This window comes from Parambassis ranga, unplaced genomic scaffold (assembly GCF_900634625.1).
Source record: "Parambassis ranga unplaced genomic scaffold, fParRan2.1 scaffold_21_arrow_ctg1, whole genome shotgun sequence".
NCBI classification, from domain to species: Eukaryota; Metazoa; Chordata; class Actinopteri; family Ambassidae; genus Parambassis; species Parambassis ranga.
The window spans coordinates 9,205,086-9,221,474 of record NW_021144767.1 but is presented as its reverse complement, the minus strand read 5'-3'; the positions used below and the strand labels follow the sequence as shown (position 1 = coordinate 9,221,474).

The window sequence follows — 16,389 nt, the reverse complement described above, 5'->3', positions numbered from 1 at the left end:
ATTGATGTGTATATATCAGTAAAAAGCTGATTAATAACATGACCACAGCCTTAACACACATCTGGAAGCTGTCACTTCAAAGCAGCTGTGTTCCAAAGAACATGAACATTGCTAAAGTTACAGCACTGTTCAAAAATGGAAACAAACACAACTTCACACACTACAGACCAGCCTCACTGCTGCCTCACTTCTCTAAAGTCCTTGAAACACTAATGATCGCTTAGAAACATTTATTGAAGAACATCAGTTATTAAATGAAAGCCAACATGGATTTAGACTGAAAACATCAACCTCAATGGCAACAACTGATGCAGCAGAAGAAATCTCAAATGAGCTGCACAATAAAGAAATCTGCCTGGAACTGGGTCAAAGTGGTTTAACTGACAGAGTGCAATATGTGCAGATGGCAGTTTGCTTCTAGGTGTCCACCAGGGGTCAGTATTAGGTCCTTCTTGCTACATTCTGCACAGCACAGATCCTGTTTAAAGCATATAATAACTTCTTACCTGGTACCATCCAGAAACTCTTCACTCTGAGAGAGAAGTCTAACAGTCTGAGAGGTTATGGCAACTTTAAAGTCCTGATGGTGAGAAGCACCAGGAAGAGTCTGTGTGTCTGTATGTGGAGTCAAAGGGTTAATACTAATAATCAGTTATATTAAATTATGGATGATTATAGTATATTGTGTGATTCTCTGTTTCTATGCATAGATTCATCCTGTGCTGTTGTTATGTATGTGCTTACAGTATGACAGGAAGCAGCTACAGGTTATGTTCTATGAATGATGGAGACGGGTGGAGTCAGATCAGTTCTACTTCCTTCCACTCCCTTTCAAGCATATAGTGCAGACTTTATGTACAAGCATGTATCCAGGGTCAGTTCTGCAGGCTTGTTACACTGGCCCTTACACGATCCTACAAAAAGTAAATGACTGTGATTTTATCTGCCATGGCATTTGTGACGGCCACAAAAGTGTCACATTTGTGTTTTGGGAATAACACGTTTGTAATGTATTGTTTGTTTTTGGAATAGGTATATACTTGAGAAACGTAAAGTGTGTGTTTTGTAAGGCTTTTCCTTTAAAAAAAATGGGTCTGTAATAACCACTCCAGAACAGCAGGGGGCAGCGTCGAGTGCTGGGTTTCTCTGTGCTACAGGTGGATTTTCCTCATTACTGCAGAGAGCGCACTGTGAACTGACGCGCTGTCGTCCTGCCTCATCATTTCTTTCCTGAATTTCAGGTTAGTGATGTGTAAAATGACACAGAATAAGGATAACACGATGTGAAAATGTGTTTAAGAGTTGAGTGAGTTATGTTGGCCAAATAGCTCTGTAGAAACATGGGTTTAATTAGTTGCTGTGCTCCGTGACGAGCAGGCTGAGCCTGAGATACTTTGTTAGCTTGGCACACACATATCCCTCCGCGCAGTGTGTGCAAGTGAGCTCCGTATAAGTTTGCTCCCACTTGGTTATGAGTTGTTTCGCCAAATGAGTTGTGAATAAAATGTTTAGGATTGAATATGAGTAAGACAGAGTTAAGTAAAGAGTTGTTAACCTTGGTTTGATGGGTCTTTGCAGTATGGTGATTACAGTGAATGAGTTATGCTCATCGAAGGACAGTTTATATTAAAGACTGTTAGTAGAAGTTTGTAAAAACATTTTGAATAGCTTAATATTACAACAGTCCATACATTTTGAGTATAAAGAGCAAGAAAAGACATTTTTGGAAATGTATTTTATTTTGAGATGGACTGTAATGTATTGATGTTGATTTATGATTGATTCATGTTGAACGGACATTCAATATTGCACATACATTGGACATAATGAGTCTGAACAATAAGAGTTATTGTTATAAGTATTTTCTGAAGGAAATGTCCAAATAAATGACTGCAGAGAACGCACTGTGAACTGACACGCTGTCGCCCTGCCTCATCATTTCTTTCCTGAATTTCAGGAGTTTATCTGGCAGCCCGGTGCCGTTGCTACGGTACCCGTTACACATTCACTACCTCAGATTGGTCCACACTCACAACATCTACATGAGCATCAGTGAGACTTGGCTGCTGAGCGGGACCATGAGCGCTTATGGCCAAGGCTTGGTGCTCAGCCAGATGAAGTTTGACTCCCAGCAGCCAACCAGTGGTCTCGTGTGTGAGACCGCCTCCCACTCGCCACAAAGGAGGACCTGCTGCTGTTTGGACCCCTGTCTGTAATAATGTGTCTTTGCATGCTGGCCATCTGCTACTGCTATGTGTGTGTGTATCGGGCTGCACTCAGCGTGAACACAATGTTGAAGTCCAGCAACCACCGAGCCAGATGCACCATAGGACTCTACCTCTCACTGTTGTTGCTCCAGCTGTCATCAATCATATTTCATATCTACTTTACTATGACGCTGAAGAGAGAAGCCCTCTGCAGCGTGACCACCTCCATGGTGCTGCCTCTTATCATCATAATTCCCTCGTGTATCAATCCTTTCTTCAACGCCAGGAATCCACAAATCAGTTATCTCCTCTTTTCTGCATCCAGTCAGAGGAGACAGGCTGAAGAAGTGGTAGAGATGGAGGTGATTCAGTAGAGCAGGAGTCCTATTTATGTGCCTCATTTGTTGAACTTTAAACAGCATATTTATTGGATTTCTCCCTCTGACTTTGCAGGAGCAGGATAAATCTCAAAAATCAGAAATCTGAGTTTAGATTAAGGATTTTGGGGAAAGAAATTGTCTAAATTGTCAGAATTTAAAGTCAGAATTCTGAATTGAATCTAAATGAGCTATGAATATATGATTACAAAATAGATTTTTAATTTGTATGAATTTAATTTATTCATTGAAAAATATATACTCCATTATTGACTGTTTATCTTACTGTGTCAGGTCCCCATTAAATGTACCCCCTCTTGTATTATTTGAACCTATTGTGTGCAGAGGCAGCTGAGTGATACTATCACACTGTATTAAAAAGAACAAAATAATTACAGAGAGCACAAAATGAACTGAGGACAGACTGCAAGCACCTCAAATAACAAACTCTACATTGAATCTTTGTGGCATGTGTGATACGTCGCTCCATTTGAATGCTTGGTGTTTATTCTAGATATCATTACTATAAGTGTCCGTGCAGTTATCACAAAACAGCTTTTCTGGCACTGTCAGGTTTCTGAGTGCATATCTATCAATCACAGAAGTATATCTGTGGATGCTCTCATTCATCAGGTCAGAGTCATTTCCAAGAGTTTCAATGGAGGCAGCTGGACTCCAGGACTGTTTTTGAAGATGTTTCCCACTCCCCCGAGTGGCTTCTTCAGTTCTGCCACTTGGGGGTGGCACCAAAATTAAATCCCACAGGTGTTTATGTTCAAATGTCAACAGCAGAAATAAACAAAAATTCATGTCTATAGATAATTATTCATGCAAATGGTTCTCAGGCTAATCAAGAACTGCCGTCCCTCAAATGACCAAAATTCAGTCCCATAGTCATGTTAAACTGTCAGTGGTAGAAAGTTTCTATGTAAAGCTAAAAACAAACAAAAATCAATAAACACTGTAGTCTTTACCAGGTAACAACATAATACAGCAAATCTGCAGTTCCTTACATGGCCACTTGGTAGCTGGTCCAAAATAGTTTCTGTCCTGATAGACTTCCATATAAAATACTTTACAGCTAGAATTATTTTTTAATTAAATTTGAGCAGCCAGACCCCAAAAACCCCATATCCAAAACCACTGAGGAGAGATTGTTGAACTGTATATGCTTATCTAATTCAAAGTCATGTGTTTCTGCAGATCAAAATAAAATCATGCTTGTATATCTGATTGGTTCTTAGCAGACATAGTTTGGTCTGATCTGTGTATAGGACATTGTTTCAAGTCTTGTGGCTTGTTCAGATGTAGTTTTGTGAACCTTTGAGCCAGTGTTGTGCCAAAAAGTGATCATGCCAAAAAGTGAGCCTTAAAGCTGTTTCGCCAGATGTCTGTAGTACAGATACTTGTAACTTCATGTCTACAAAACACTTTGTGAAAGGGAAATGCTTACAAGTGCTGCAGTCTGTCATGCTGGTAGGCTTTTGGTTGGAGGATTTCTGAGGCTGCTGTGTCTGATAAATGTCTGTATTTTGCTCCCTAGCCCAGTGAAGCTGAGAAACTGTGTTGAACAGTTAGAAATGGAGACTTGCTCGTTGGTCTTGCTCGGTAACCATGCTGAAGAAATCTTCAGTTTAAGGTTTGCCCAAATGCCAAAGGGCCACTGAACACATCCACACATTTGCTCTGAGCTCATGTGATGTGCACCAAACTCTCACACTGCCTGCAGCATCGCTGGAAGTGTCCCCCTCTGTCTTCTATAGTCTGATTTGAATGATGTCTGATATCAGCAAACAGTGGGTTTCACGCAGCTTCAATGGGAAATAAACACTAACAAGACAGATAAGATCAAATATAACATCAAACTCTGAAACTACTAAATTCTTCTTTAAAGCATGCAAATAAATCACAGCTTATGATGTGTGGGGGAGCACAGAGCACCAATAACATGACAAACAACCATTCACACTCAAATTCACACCTACAGGATATTTAGTCACATTTAGTCATGTTTGTGTTGCTATGTGGGCAGCAGTGGCGCAGTGGTATAGCTATGTTATGTCCCATAACTGGAAGGTTGGTGGTTCAAACCCAACTCCTCCCTAGTCACTGTTGTGTGTCCTTGGGCAAGACACTTTACCTGCATAGCCTCCAGTGGCTCTTTGCTGGGCTGCCTTAAGCAATTTCCCCATTGTGGGACTAATAAAGGTTTCAAGTGTTTCAAGTATAGCAGACCCTTTCAACATATGACCACCAGAGGGAAGCAGAGCGACGTGAGGCAGCAGTTGGCTTCATCCTCAGACTCTGGCCCCCATCAGTCCGGCTGCTCTGTCCTTTCTGTCTCCTGCAGCGTGCAGCTTTCTGTCCAGTTTGCTGACATGAACCAAAAACTTTAGCTTTGATCAAAGATGCTGTATTGACGGTAAGAGCTCTCACTGCAATGACTATTCACCGCCATACATGTGAACATAACCACACAATGATACCAGGGGTCCGGAGAAAGTCAGACATGTGCTGTAAATACGATCTTTGTTGTAAGAACACAGTGATTTTTATGGGACAGAGTGAAAAACACTTCAAGTACCGTCATGTAATCCACTGATTTCAACAATGTAACTGTAATCTGATTACTCTCTTTAGACTGTGACGGAACACAGTTACTCATGATGTATTTGTTTTGGAGAAAATGCTCATGGGATGTGTGAATAAGTGAGAGTTGTAAAAACATGAAACCTACTGCAGAACCAGAACTAAAGAGCAGAGGTCAGTCTTAATCCATGTGCACATGGACAGCTGCATTTAAAGTAAACATTGTTCAAATGAAGTCAAACAGCTGCAGCTGGTGTGTCTGAGGCCTCAGGAGCTGCAGCTGAATCTAAATTCTGTCTGTGAGACAGGTAGTGGCGACAGTCACTTGTTGAGAATTGGACTTGTGTGATGTTTTGAAGGCAGTTGAGCTGCCAGAGATGTGTGTGAGACCCCTAGCTGACTGACTGACAGACAGAACCTGACTACTGTCAATCATAAGAACGTTTAAAACCGAAGGCCAGAATGACAGAGAAAGCGTCTCTGAAGCGTTAAAGCAGGGGTCTCAAAGTCAACTTACCCGGGGGGCCGCTGGGGGTATAGTCTGGGTGAGGCTGGGCCGCAAGTCTGAACAGTCTAGTAATTCCAAGGCTTCAGAAGAAGATTGCAAAAAGTCACTTCCCATTATACCAGGCATCTCCACCACACCTGGAACTATGATATATGCTGGAAGCATTGGGACCCAGATTGCTAATGAGCTGCTGGATTTCAACAGGTTGAACTCGTCACCTTCCAGTGGCACCGTCAGCCCGTTCAGTCTGCCGCAGGATAAGTCTCCACAAACTCACAATCAGATGAGCAACAATGTGCCAAATGGAGAAACACCTGACATGGAGATGCCAGGGAAGTCCATCTCTGAGGATGAGCCCCAAGGAGCTGCATTCTCAGGAGGAGAAGCACTGATGGGAGAGAATTCCCAGCTGGATTTGGACAGTGTGGTCGGACCAGGCCTTAGTAGTCTTAGGAGCAACGATGAAGCAGCCATTTCAGTGATCATGAGCCTCCTGGAAACTGACACAAATTTGGGCGAGGCTTTGGACTTTGAAGAAATGCACTGGTCTTTATAGACTCTGTACTCTGTAGGAAGTAACGTATTGCGTCACTTCCTGTTTCGACACTGTCCTGTTTGTTCACTTGGTGTGCGCTGTTGGTGCTACGGACTTTCTGCATTATACATATTGTGTTTGCTTTTATTGTGGTAATACACAAGCACCTTAGTGTTAGAGTTAAGTGCACCAGTTTCTGGGTTCCCTTCTCGTTTACCACTGTAGCGAAGCTTACCGTAACTTAGCGGTTAGCATTAGCGCTTAGCATGGCTTCTTCCACTCGCTCTGCATCTCCCTCTCCTGCTCACTGCACGGTGTGTGACATGTTCAGCTACTCCTCTGCCTCCTTTAGTGAGCGTGAGGTGTGCACAAAGTGTAGCTTATTCACAGTCTTGGAGGCAAGGCTAAGCGAGTTAGAGGGTCGGCTACGCATGTTAGATTATAGACCTGTAGCCACAGCAGCTAGCCAGCAGCAGTTAGCCTGTGCGGACCAGCCTGCCTTAGCTGATGTTAGCCGCACCCCGGCAGCCCCTGAGCAGCCGGGAAGTCAGAGAGGTTGGGTGGCGGTTCGAAGGAAGCGTAGCCCGAAACAAAGGCCCGTGGTTCACCACCAGCCGCTTGATATATCGAACCGTTTTTCCCCACTCGGCGACACACCCGCTGAGAAGCCGACCCTGGTTATTGGCGACTCTGGCGGGCGACATAGAGGGTAGCCTGAAGCTGCTGGCGAGAGATAAGCATAAATACAGTAGGATTATAATTCACGTCGGTGTTAATGACACCCGGCTTCGCCAGTCAGAGGTCACTAAAGTTAATATTGAGTCGGTGTGTAATTTAGCTAAAACCATGTCGGACTCCGTAGCGTTCTCTGGTCCCCTCCCAAATCTGACCAGTGATGACATGTTTAGCCGCATGTCCTCGCTCCGTCGCTGGCTGTCATGGTGGTGTCCAGAAAACAACGTGGCCTTTATAGATAACTGGGAAACTTTCTGGGGGAAACCTGGCCTTATTAGGAGAGACGGCATTCATCCCACCCAGGGTGGTGCAGCTCTGATTTCTAGCAACATAGCCAAGTTTATTAGACCAACCTGACAACCCAGGGTCGAGGCCAGGAGGCAGAGTCGCTGTCCTACACACCTCTCTGCTGCTTCTGGAGGACTGCCGCCCTCAGTTAGAAACACATTAAACACAAATACACATAGAAACACTAAGCTTAATAATGTTATTGAAGTGGTGACGGTCACACGTCCTCCCACGGTTCATCAAGCACACAAGCTAAGATATATTAATCATAATAACCTCATAAAAATACACACTAACACACACAAACACATAGAACAAGGTAACAGAACACTCAGGTGTGGATTGTTTAACATACGATCCCTACACTCTAAGTCGCTCTTAGTTAATGATCTAATTATTGATCATCACACTGATATACTTTGTCTCACCGAGACTTGGTTACAGGGTGAAGAATATGTTGCTTTAAATGAATCAACTCCGTCTTGTTATATTAACTGTCATGTTCCTAGAGTTACAGGTCGCGGAGGAGGAGTGGCAGCAATCTACCGCTCCAGTCTTCAGATGAATCCTAAACCTAAGTCTACTCATACTTCTTTTGAGAGTCTCACTCTCAGCCTGTCTCACGGAAGCTGGAAGAAGTCAGAATTTGTTTTACTCGTCGTAGTATATCGTCCACCTGCTGCTGCTTATTCAGAGTTCCTGCTGGAGTTTTCAGATTTCTTATCAAGTTTAGTGCTTAGCACAGATAAAGTCATTATAGTGGGTGACTTTAACATTCATATGGACGTCGACTCCGACAGTCTGAAGATTGCCTTCAACTCACTTTTGGATTCAGTTGGGTTCTCTCAGTTAGTAAATGAACCCACACACTGCCTCGACCTGGTTCTCACTTACGGCCTGGAAGCTGAGAACCTGCTAGTATGGTCTCAAAATCCTGTTCTTTCAGATCACTCATTAATAACCTTTGACTTCTCTCTTTCAGACCTACCAGCACCTAAGGAAAAGGTCTACTACAGCAGATGTCTGTCTGAAGACGCCGTAAAGCAGTTTAGGACAGCAATCCTACCAGTACTCCCCACAGTCCCAAGTACTGACGGGGGTACCAACTTAAATATTACTCCTGCAGAGCTGGACCGCTTTGTCAACAACACTGCAGACACACTACACTCAGTCTTAAACAGGATTGCTCCACTGAAGAAGAAGAAAACTACAAACCAGAAGAGGCTAGCTCCGTGGTACAACTCAAACATCCGATCACTGAAACGGATTACACGAAGGATGGAGAGGATGTGGCAGTCCTCTAAATCAGATGACTCCCGGAGGATCTGGAGAGACAGTCTGCTGACGTATAAGAAGGCCCTTCGCAAAGCTAGGACAAACAAGAACAACCCGCGCTTTCTCTTTAACGCCGTGGCCAGGCTGACAAAGAGCCACGGCTCTGTGGAGCCTCGCATTCCTGCAGCTCTTAGTAGTGAAGACTTCATGAGCTTCTTCACCGATAAAATCACCACTATTAGAGGACAAATCAAGCACAATCTCTCTGTGACCGCTGAGGACACACCGCCACTTCTGGAAACGGATCCTGATCTAACTCTGGACTGCTTCGCGCCCATCGGCCTCCCTGAGCTGACCACCAGCATCAGCAAGTCTAAACCTACTACCTGTCTTCTGGATCCGATCCCTTCACGGCTCCTCAAAGATGCTATTCCTCTGATCGGAGACTCTATATTAAGACAGATCAACTTGTCTCTGGAAACAGGATGTACCATGTACATGTACCACAGGCTTTTAAAACTGCTGTGATCATTCCGATACTTAAAAAACCGTCACTGGACCCGGACGTCCTAGGAAACTACAGACCGATCTCCAACCTCACCTTTATCTCCAAACTACTCGAAAGAGCTGTTGTAAGTCAGCTAAACGACCACCTGCGTAGGAACAGTCTGTTTGATGCTTTCCAGTCTAGTTTCAGAGCCCATCACAGCACAGAAACAGCACTGCTTAAAGTCACCAATGACCTCCTCATGGCATCGGACCGGGGTCTCGTCTCTGTACTCGTTCTACTGGATCTCAGTGCTGCCTTCGACACCGTAGACCATCGCATCCTGCTACACAGATTGGAACACGAGATCAGGATTACAGGAACAGCACTGCGCTGGTTTAAATCATATTTATCTGACAGATTTCATTTTGTTCACACTAACGATGTGTCTTCCACAGGTACAAGGGTTAACCACGGTGTTCCACAGGGTTCTGTGCTCGGACCGATCCTGTTCACCCTCTACATGCTCCCTCTAGGAAACATCATCCAGAAGCATGGCATAAACTTTCATTGTTATGCTGATGATACCCAGCTGTATTTATCCATGAAGCCTGAAGAAACGGAGCCGCTAGTCAGACTACAGGCGTGTCTAAAGGACATAAAGGACTGGATGTCCCCCAACTTTTTACTATTAAACTCGGACAAGACTGAGGTCATTGTTTTTGGACCGAAACATCTCAGAACTAGTTTATCAGATAATACTTTCTCTCTGGATGGAATTACTCTGGCCTCCAGTACGACTGTGAGGAACCTTGGAGTTATCTTTGACCAAGACATGTCGTTTGTCTCTCATATTAAGCAGGTCTCCAAGACCGCTTTCTTTCACCTGCGTAATATTACTAAGATCAGGAGCATCCTCTCTCAGAGTGATGCTGAAAAGCTCATCCATGCTTTTGTCACTTCAAGACTGGACTACTGCAACTCTTTATTGTCAGGATGTCCACATTACTCCATCAACAGTCTGCAGCTGATCCAGAACGCAGCAGCTAGAGTTCTGACAGGAAGCAGCCAAAGGGATCATATCTCTCCTGTTCTAGCGTCTCTTCACTGGCTCCCAGTGGACTCAAGAATACACTTCAAGATCCTTCTAACCTACAAGGCTCTTCATGGACTTGCTCCATTGTATCTGCAGTACCTGATTGTACCATATGTTCCTAATAGGACACTCAGATCTCTGAGTGCAGGTTTACTAGTAGTTCCTAGGATTCATAGAAGCAGAATGGGAGGACGAGCTTCCAGCTATCAGGCACCGCTATTATGGAACTAGTTACCAATCTGGGTCCGAGAGGCAGACACTGCCTCCACCTTTAAGACTAGACTTAAAACTTTTCTGTTTAGTAAGGCGTACAGTTAGCCTTAGACCTAGTGTGTAGCACAGCTATGCTGCTCTAGGCCTACGTTGTCAGGGGGCACAAACATGATCCACTGAGCAGTTTCCCTCTCACCCTCTAACCTCTCCTTTTCTCTCCTTAGTCTGGCTCACACTGGTCTCAAGACCTGGATGATGACCTGCAGTCCGGCCCGTGAAGTCTCTCTTGCTCTACGTTGTCGGGTGGCACAAACACGATCCTCTGAGCACCCTCTGACCTCTCCTCCACTCTCCTTAGTCTGGATCATACTGGGTAATATCGTCTCATAATCTGTGTTTACTGTCTTCCTTGTAGTTCTGTGCCTCGCTCTCGCTCTCTCTCTTTGCAGGTCTCAAGACCTGCATGCTGACCTGCAGTCTGGTCCCTGATCTCTCCTGTGCTCATCGACTTCACTAGCCCCTGCTGCTCATCCTTGCTACCAAATTACTATTCCTACTTATGGACTGACGATATATATAGATATCTATTGCAATATAATCACTGTTTCATCTTGCTGTCATGTTTGCTCTGTACTGTATCATGTTTGTATCATGTTTGCTCCTCTCTCTCTCTCTCTCTCTCCTCTCTCTCTCTCCTTCATCCTCTCTCTCTCTCTCTCTCTCCCTCATCCTCTCTGACTAGCAGCAGGACTGGTTCCCCCTTAAGTTGACGGGTCCTGCTCAAGGTTTCTTCCTCTTAAAGGGAGTTTTTCCTTGCCACAGTGCTCTTAGGGGGGTTCCTGTGAAGCGCTTTGAGACAATGTCTGATTGTGATATGCGCTATATAAATAAAACTGAATTGAATTGAATTGAAAGTATGGTACTGATGCAGGGGCTGGACCTCCCCAGTCGTTTGTCTGTGGCAGCTGACCCTCTGCCCCATGCAAATGTGCCCCCAGCATCTGCACCCCCCACTCTGGCCCAGCTCATCAGTACCACCTGCCTAGCAGCACTGTGGGCACAGCAAAGGTAAAGAGGAAGGTACCTGCTGCTGCAACTCCTGTGGCCGATAGGCCACGTTTCCAGCGCCAGCTCTTCCCTGCTCCATCCCATCCATCCCCTTCCTTTGCCCCTCAGCTGGTGATGCTGGCTCCAGTGAGGTCTCAGGTGCCTGTGATCATTGCTGCCCCCCAGGCACTGGGTGTCAACCCCTTCGCAGCCTGTCCTCCTCCTGCCCCTGTGACTCCTGCTGCTCCTGCACGTACACTGCAGCGTAAAGTACTGCACAACACGTGTAAGAAGTGTGGACAGTACAGAACAGCAGAAACGGGGCACAGCCAGTACAAGGGGACAGTCTACTGCCCGAAAGTAGAGCCTGTCCCAAAAGAGCAGTGGCTGGACAACATAAAACAAAAAAAATAATATGACCCGGACTCGGACAAATACTCTCAGCACTGTGCCAGACCTATTTTTGTAAATAATTGTAAATAATAATTTATTACTCTGTAAAATGCTTGTAACAACTATAAATAAAGTTTGGTAAAGTGAGTAATGTATTGTTTTCTGTGTGTTTTTGTGTTGAGATTAGAGTCTGTTAAGTGCTGTGTACATGAGAAGTCTTTGCTTAATACTGTTGTGTGGGCGTGTAGAGGGCGATGATGGATCTCACCACACACCTGTCTCCTCTCATTTCCAGACGTGCAGCCAAAAACATGTGCAGTGATGATATGTGACGGTATCATCATGGTCTCAGAGAGAAGAGCTGAGTGTCTGTTCTGATCTGTGGATGCTTGTGTCTCTTCTCCCCTGTAGTTTCCTGCTTGTTGCTCCGTCACACGCCCTCTGCTGGTGAGCCGCGTCATTACACACAACCGCTCATGTAATGAGGCGAATTTATAACTTTTGACTTTATGTGGAGGGATTGATTTTGGAATGAGGAGGCTGCAACCTGCGATGGCACCACTAGATGTCAGCGTTTCACAGCATTGGTGGTTCAGTGGTAGAATTCTCGCCTGCCACGCGGGAGGCCCGGGTTCGATTCCCGGCCAATGCAATGACCCTTTTAACTGAGGAACATGTGAGGGGACATATATTCACCTTCACATCTATGCTGTTGTTCAGCATGTTGTTTTTATATGTGTTAACAGACCTATCTGACTTCTGTTAACATCACTGTGACATACACACAGAGGCACTACACTTCACAGACGAGCTTCAGTGGTACAGTGCACATCACATTTGAAACAAGAGCACTTACCATCACTGGTAGTGAAGGTGTCAAAGGAAGAATTACTGTGATGTTTTACCTTCTGAAGATTGTGACTTCAACCCTCACAAGGGGCACTTGTTTTAGAGCCAGAATACAGATTACAAAGAGCACACTGTATGTTTACATGTCATCCAGGTCATGTTCATAGAGACCACTGAAGCAAGGCGTCTGGACTTGTAGAGTTTTCTTGAAGACGTTTCGCTGCTCATCCAAGCAGCTTCATCAGTTCTACCTGTTGGTGGGAAACATGGTTTATATGTGGAGGAGGACCTCAGTGGGTGGGTCTGGGTGACACTCACAAACAATAGCACTAAATGTGTCCATACTTACCTGTGATGATCTGGCTGACTGGGCCAGGTGTGTCTAACGACTGGCTAACAACTATGAAACTGCCGGAGGGGGACTGGTTGACAGCCCTTTGTTCTTGCTGTGAGTCTGTGCAAACTTCCTGGGAATGGATTTTTGTTTACTTGAAAGAGTGTTTGTATGTCTGTGGATGGTATATACTGAAGTAACTTCATCAGACATTACATACATAAGTTTTAACACCAACAATGACTACTGCAAAGGCACATGAAACAGCACACAGATGCATGCACACACACCACACACACACACACACCACACACACACACACGTATGCACACACATGGACACATACACACGTGTACAAACACATGCACACACACTTAAAACAGCCTACTGAACACAATCCAAAACACATCCACAAAACACAAGGATTTTATGCATAGGAATATAATGGGTTAATGGCTGATTTTAGTGGTGAACAGTAGAAAATGTCAAATTTAACTATTTTTTTCAAAAATGAAACCCTTACATCAAGAAATGCATGGTTATATGTTGTTATAGTTATGATATTAAAAAATGTAGTATTATAATAGGAGTTAATGGGCCCTAAGTGGAAAATACCATTTTAAACTGCTGCTACACAAAAACTAATAATGCATCAAACTCAATATTTTGGATAAACTTTGACCTATCCATGACAGATATAAAAATAATGCCTCAGCCACCTAACTTTTGTTTTGTGGAAAATAACTCATTTTTTGTGTTTTCTTCATAAAAAAATTACTGTGACAAAATAAAATTCATTCAAACACTAAAATTTGAAACTGAACATTTATGTTTTGATGTTGATTTTTTTCAGTTCAAAATTCTTTTTGAATCAACTTTGAAATTCTTTTGAATAAGGTTCAATCAGGTTTCATTTCAATAATTATTTTCATATTTACCAACAACAACAAGAGTATCCACGTCAAGTTCGTTTGCTTACCGATTAAACAGACAATCAGAAAAACTGGTAAATGGAATAAAATCACGTTAGCATCACGTTAGCAAACGTAGCCTGGTGAAAGCTGACAGCGTCTTCTCCTACTGGCAAAACATTCAGCTCAACAAGTAACTGAACGCTGAGTAAACTGGCTACGCAGTGATGAAACATACTAATAATAAAAAACTCATACGTGATCAGCCTACCTGTCTGGAAGTACTGTGGCCACCGCAGCGTAGCATGTAGCCGCTTCTGCTCGGCCAGTCGTCGCCAGGTGAAGTCGTACCGATAACCACTCTTGTCTCACATCTTTCTGCATCAAGACATTTTCTGGTTGTGGCTTTTCCGACTCACTGGTAATTTCTCTGCCATATTGCGCCGTATTCGGTGTTTTCACCAGTTGAGTCTCGCTGTAACTCAGCACTGACGCTCATTACTTCTCTGGTCCGCGGTTTGAGGAGCCGCGGACACTTCAAGCTCTCTCTCCGTGGATGCAGCGGGCCAGCTGGATGTCTTTGGGCGTGATGGTGAGCCTCTTGGCGTGGATGGCGCACAGGTTGGTGTCCTCGAACAGGCCGACCAGGTGCTGGCCTCCTGCAGAGCCATGACAGCGGAGCTCTGGAAGTAGTCAGCTCCATGTTTGATTATTCTAGATGCTTTAAGGCTGTGAACCCCTCACTGCACACTTTAAACTCCGTTCTCTCTGTTTAAACACTGTCAGAGTTCAAACCTTCGTAGGAAATAAGTCCAGTATTACAGAATGAAACCAAAGATCAAACCTGTTTTCAGCAGCATTCTGCATTCTGGAGATGGACTGACACTGGTCTACGGACTATCCGGACCAGAACTCAATGAGCTGTAAGAGAAAAACAAGGTGAGAGGTGAACTGGTTATAGGAGGGACCACTGTAATGCAAACATGTGATTTGCTGATTCTGGTGTTTTTAGGTTTTAATTTAAATTCCACAAAATCATTTATTTGCATTCAATTATTTTTGATTGTAACCATATATAATTCATACTTCTGTCTGTGTTCTAAGAGTCTTAAAATATGTGGTTTCCTTTTTATTTACAGTGTGCATGTCATGTGACTTTACTTATGCAACATGTATGATAATGTTCTGTCTCCTCTCATTTCCAGACTGTCTGGAGGACACACAGAGTGGACATGGGTCACAGAGTGCTGCTGCTGTTTGTGTCTCTGCAGCATGGGCAGCTGCTCCTGCTCCACTCGTCACCGGCTGATTGTTCACACCTGTGATCAGTCATCAGCCAATCCTGCTGCAGCTTCCATCTAGTATATGTGTCCAATGGAAGCTGAGCAACATGTCAGCCACACACATAGAAACACTACACATAGTTTGTCATATAAATAACATGGATTGAATCATGTTGTACAGTCAATGGAAACAAAAAGCACTGAGAGTGGTGCTGGTAGTGCAGCAGTGGATGGAGGCTGAAGTGCTGCCACCTAGTGTCAATATTTGGTATTAACTCTGACTACATATTCCACCTTTAACTCTCTGCCATATATACTGTGCCATGTGTGAAGTGATAATAACATTTTACTTATTATCCCTGTTATAAGTGAGCAGTGTGTGTGTGTTTGATGGAGTGTGTAATGTCTGCTCAGTGTTACTGATGCTGCTGTGTGTGATCTGAAAACTGATCAAACTGTGATGTGTCTGATGCTGACAGAAGAATCAGAGGTCAGACAGTCGGATCCTCCTCTGTGACACCTTTAACATCATATCAGAAATCTCTGTCTGCTTCTGGTACATGCAGCTGATCACCAGCAGGGGGCTCACTGCTTTGCTGTCACTCAGTGTAACAATGGAACTGTTAGAATGATGGTGCGGCTCACACAGGTGTGTGTGGTTGAGGTTAATCAGTGCAACAATGTCAGCTTCTCTCTACAGACTGTGAGAGAAACAGTCTGACTGAAGACAGGAGGAGGCAGAAATGTCACTGTGTGGATGTCAGCTGCCAGAAAACACCACAGAAGAAGAAGAAGAGGCAGAGGAAGAAGAAGAACAGAGAGGGGAAAGTGTTTGTGGTGACAGTGGATTGGAGTAAAGCTCAGCTGCTACAACAGAACAGTTTGTGAACACATGTGTAGCCACCAAAACTACACCTGGTACAACAAAGGATCACAGTGAGTGGAGGACCAAGGCTGGAACCAGAGGACCAGAGCTGAGCTCTGGAGGCCAGAGAAGTCCTCCTGCAGCCTCTGCTGAGTTTGTTCCTTTTGACCCCCTGTTCTTTGTTCTTGATGATCTTTTTGCAGTGTTTTGCTGATTTATCTATGTAATTATATCATGTGAGGATGTTTTGACATAGCAGATCATCATTTCACTGTGATTCAGATCAAATTCAGATCACAGAAAGGCCTTCCTGTTCTCACTTCAGTGAATGAATTATGGTTTTGTATATTCATTGGTCAACAGTGGTGGAATTGTAACCTTTTAAATGGGATTCTGT

The 16,389-nt window shown here is 44.1% G+C and overlaps 1 protein-coding gene and 1 non-coding gene across 2 annotated transcripts; both read left to right on the top strand.

Moving 5' to 3' along the window:
- Window positions 1-2,078: 2,078 nt before the first annotated feature.
- On the top strand, window positions 2,079-6,237 carry LOC114429923 (aryl hydrocarbon receptor nuclear translocator-like protein 1). The gene is made up of 2 exons (XM_028398526.1): window positions 2,079-2,154; window positions 5,714-6,237. Exons 1-2 carry the CDS (start codon window positions 2,079-2,081, stop codon window positions 6,235-6,237), a joined length of 600 nt encoding a protein of 199 aa, XP_028254327.1.
- A 6,094-nt stretch (window positions 6,238-12,331) lies between these two features.
- On the top strand, window positions 12,332-12,402 carry trnag-gcc (transfer RNA glycine (anticodon GCC)). Its single transcript has one exon. It is a non-coding gene; the product is annotated as a tRNA-Gly (tRNA).
- Window positions 12,403-16,389: the final 3,987 nt, after the last annotated feature.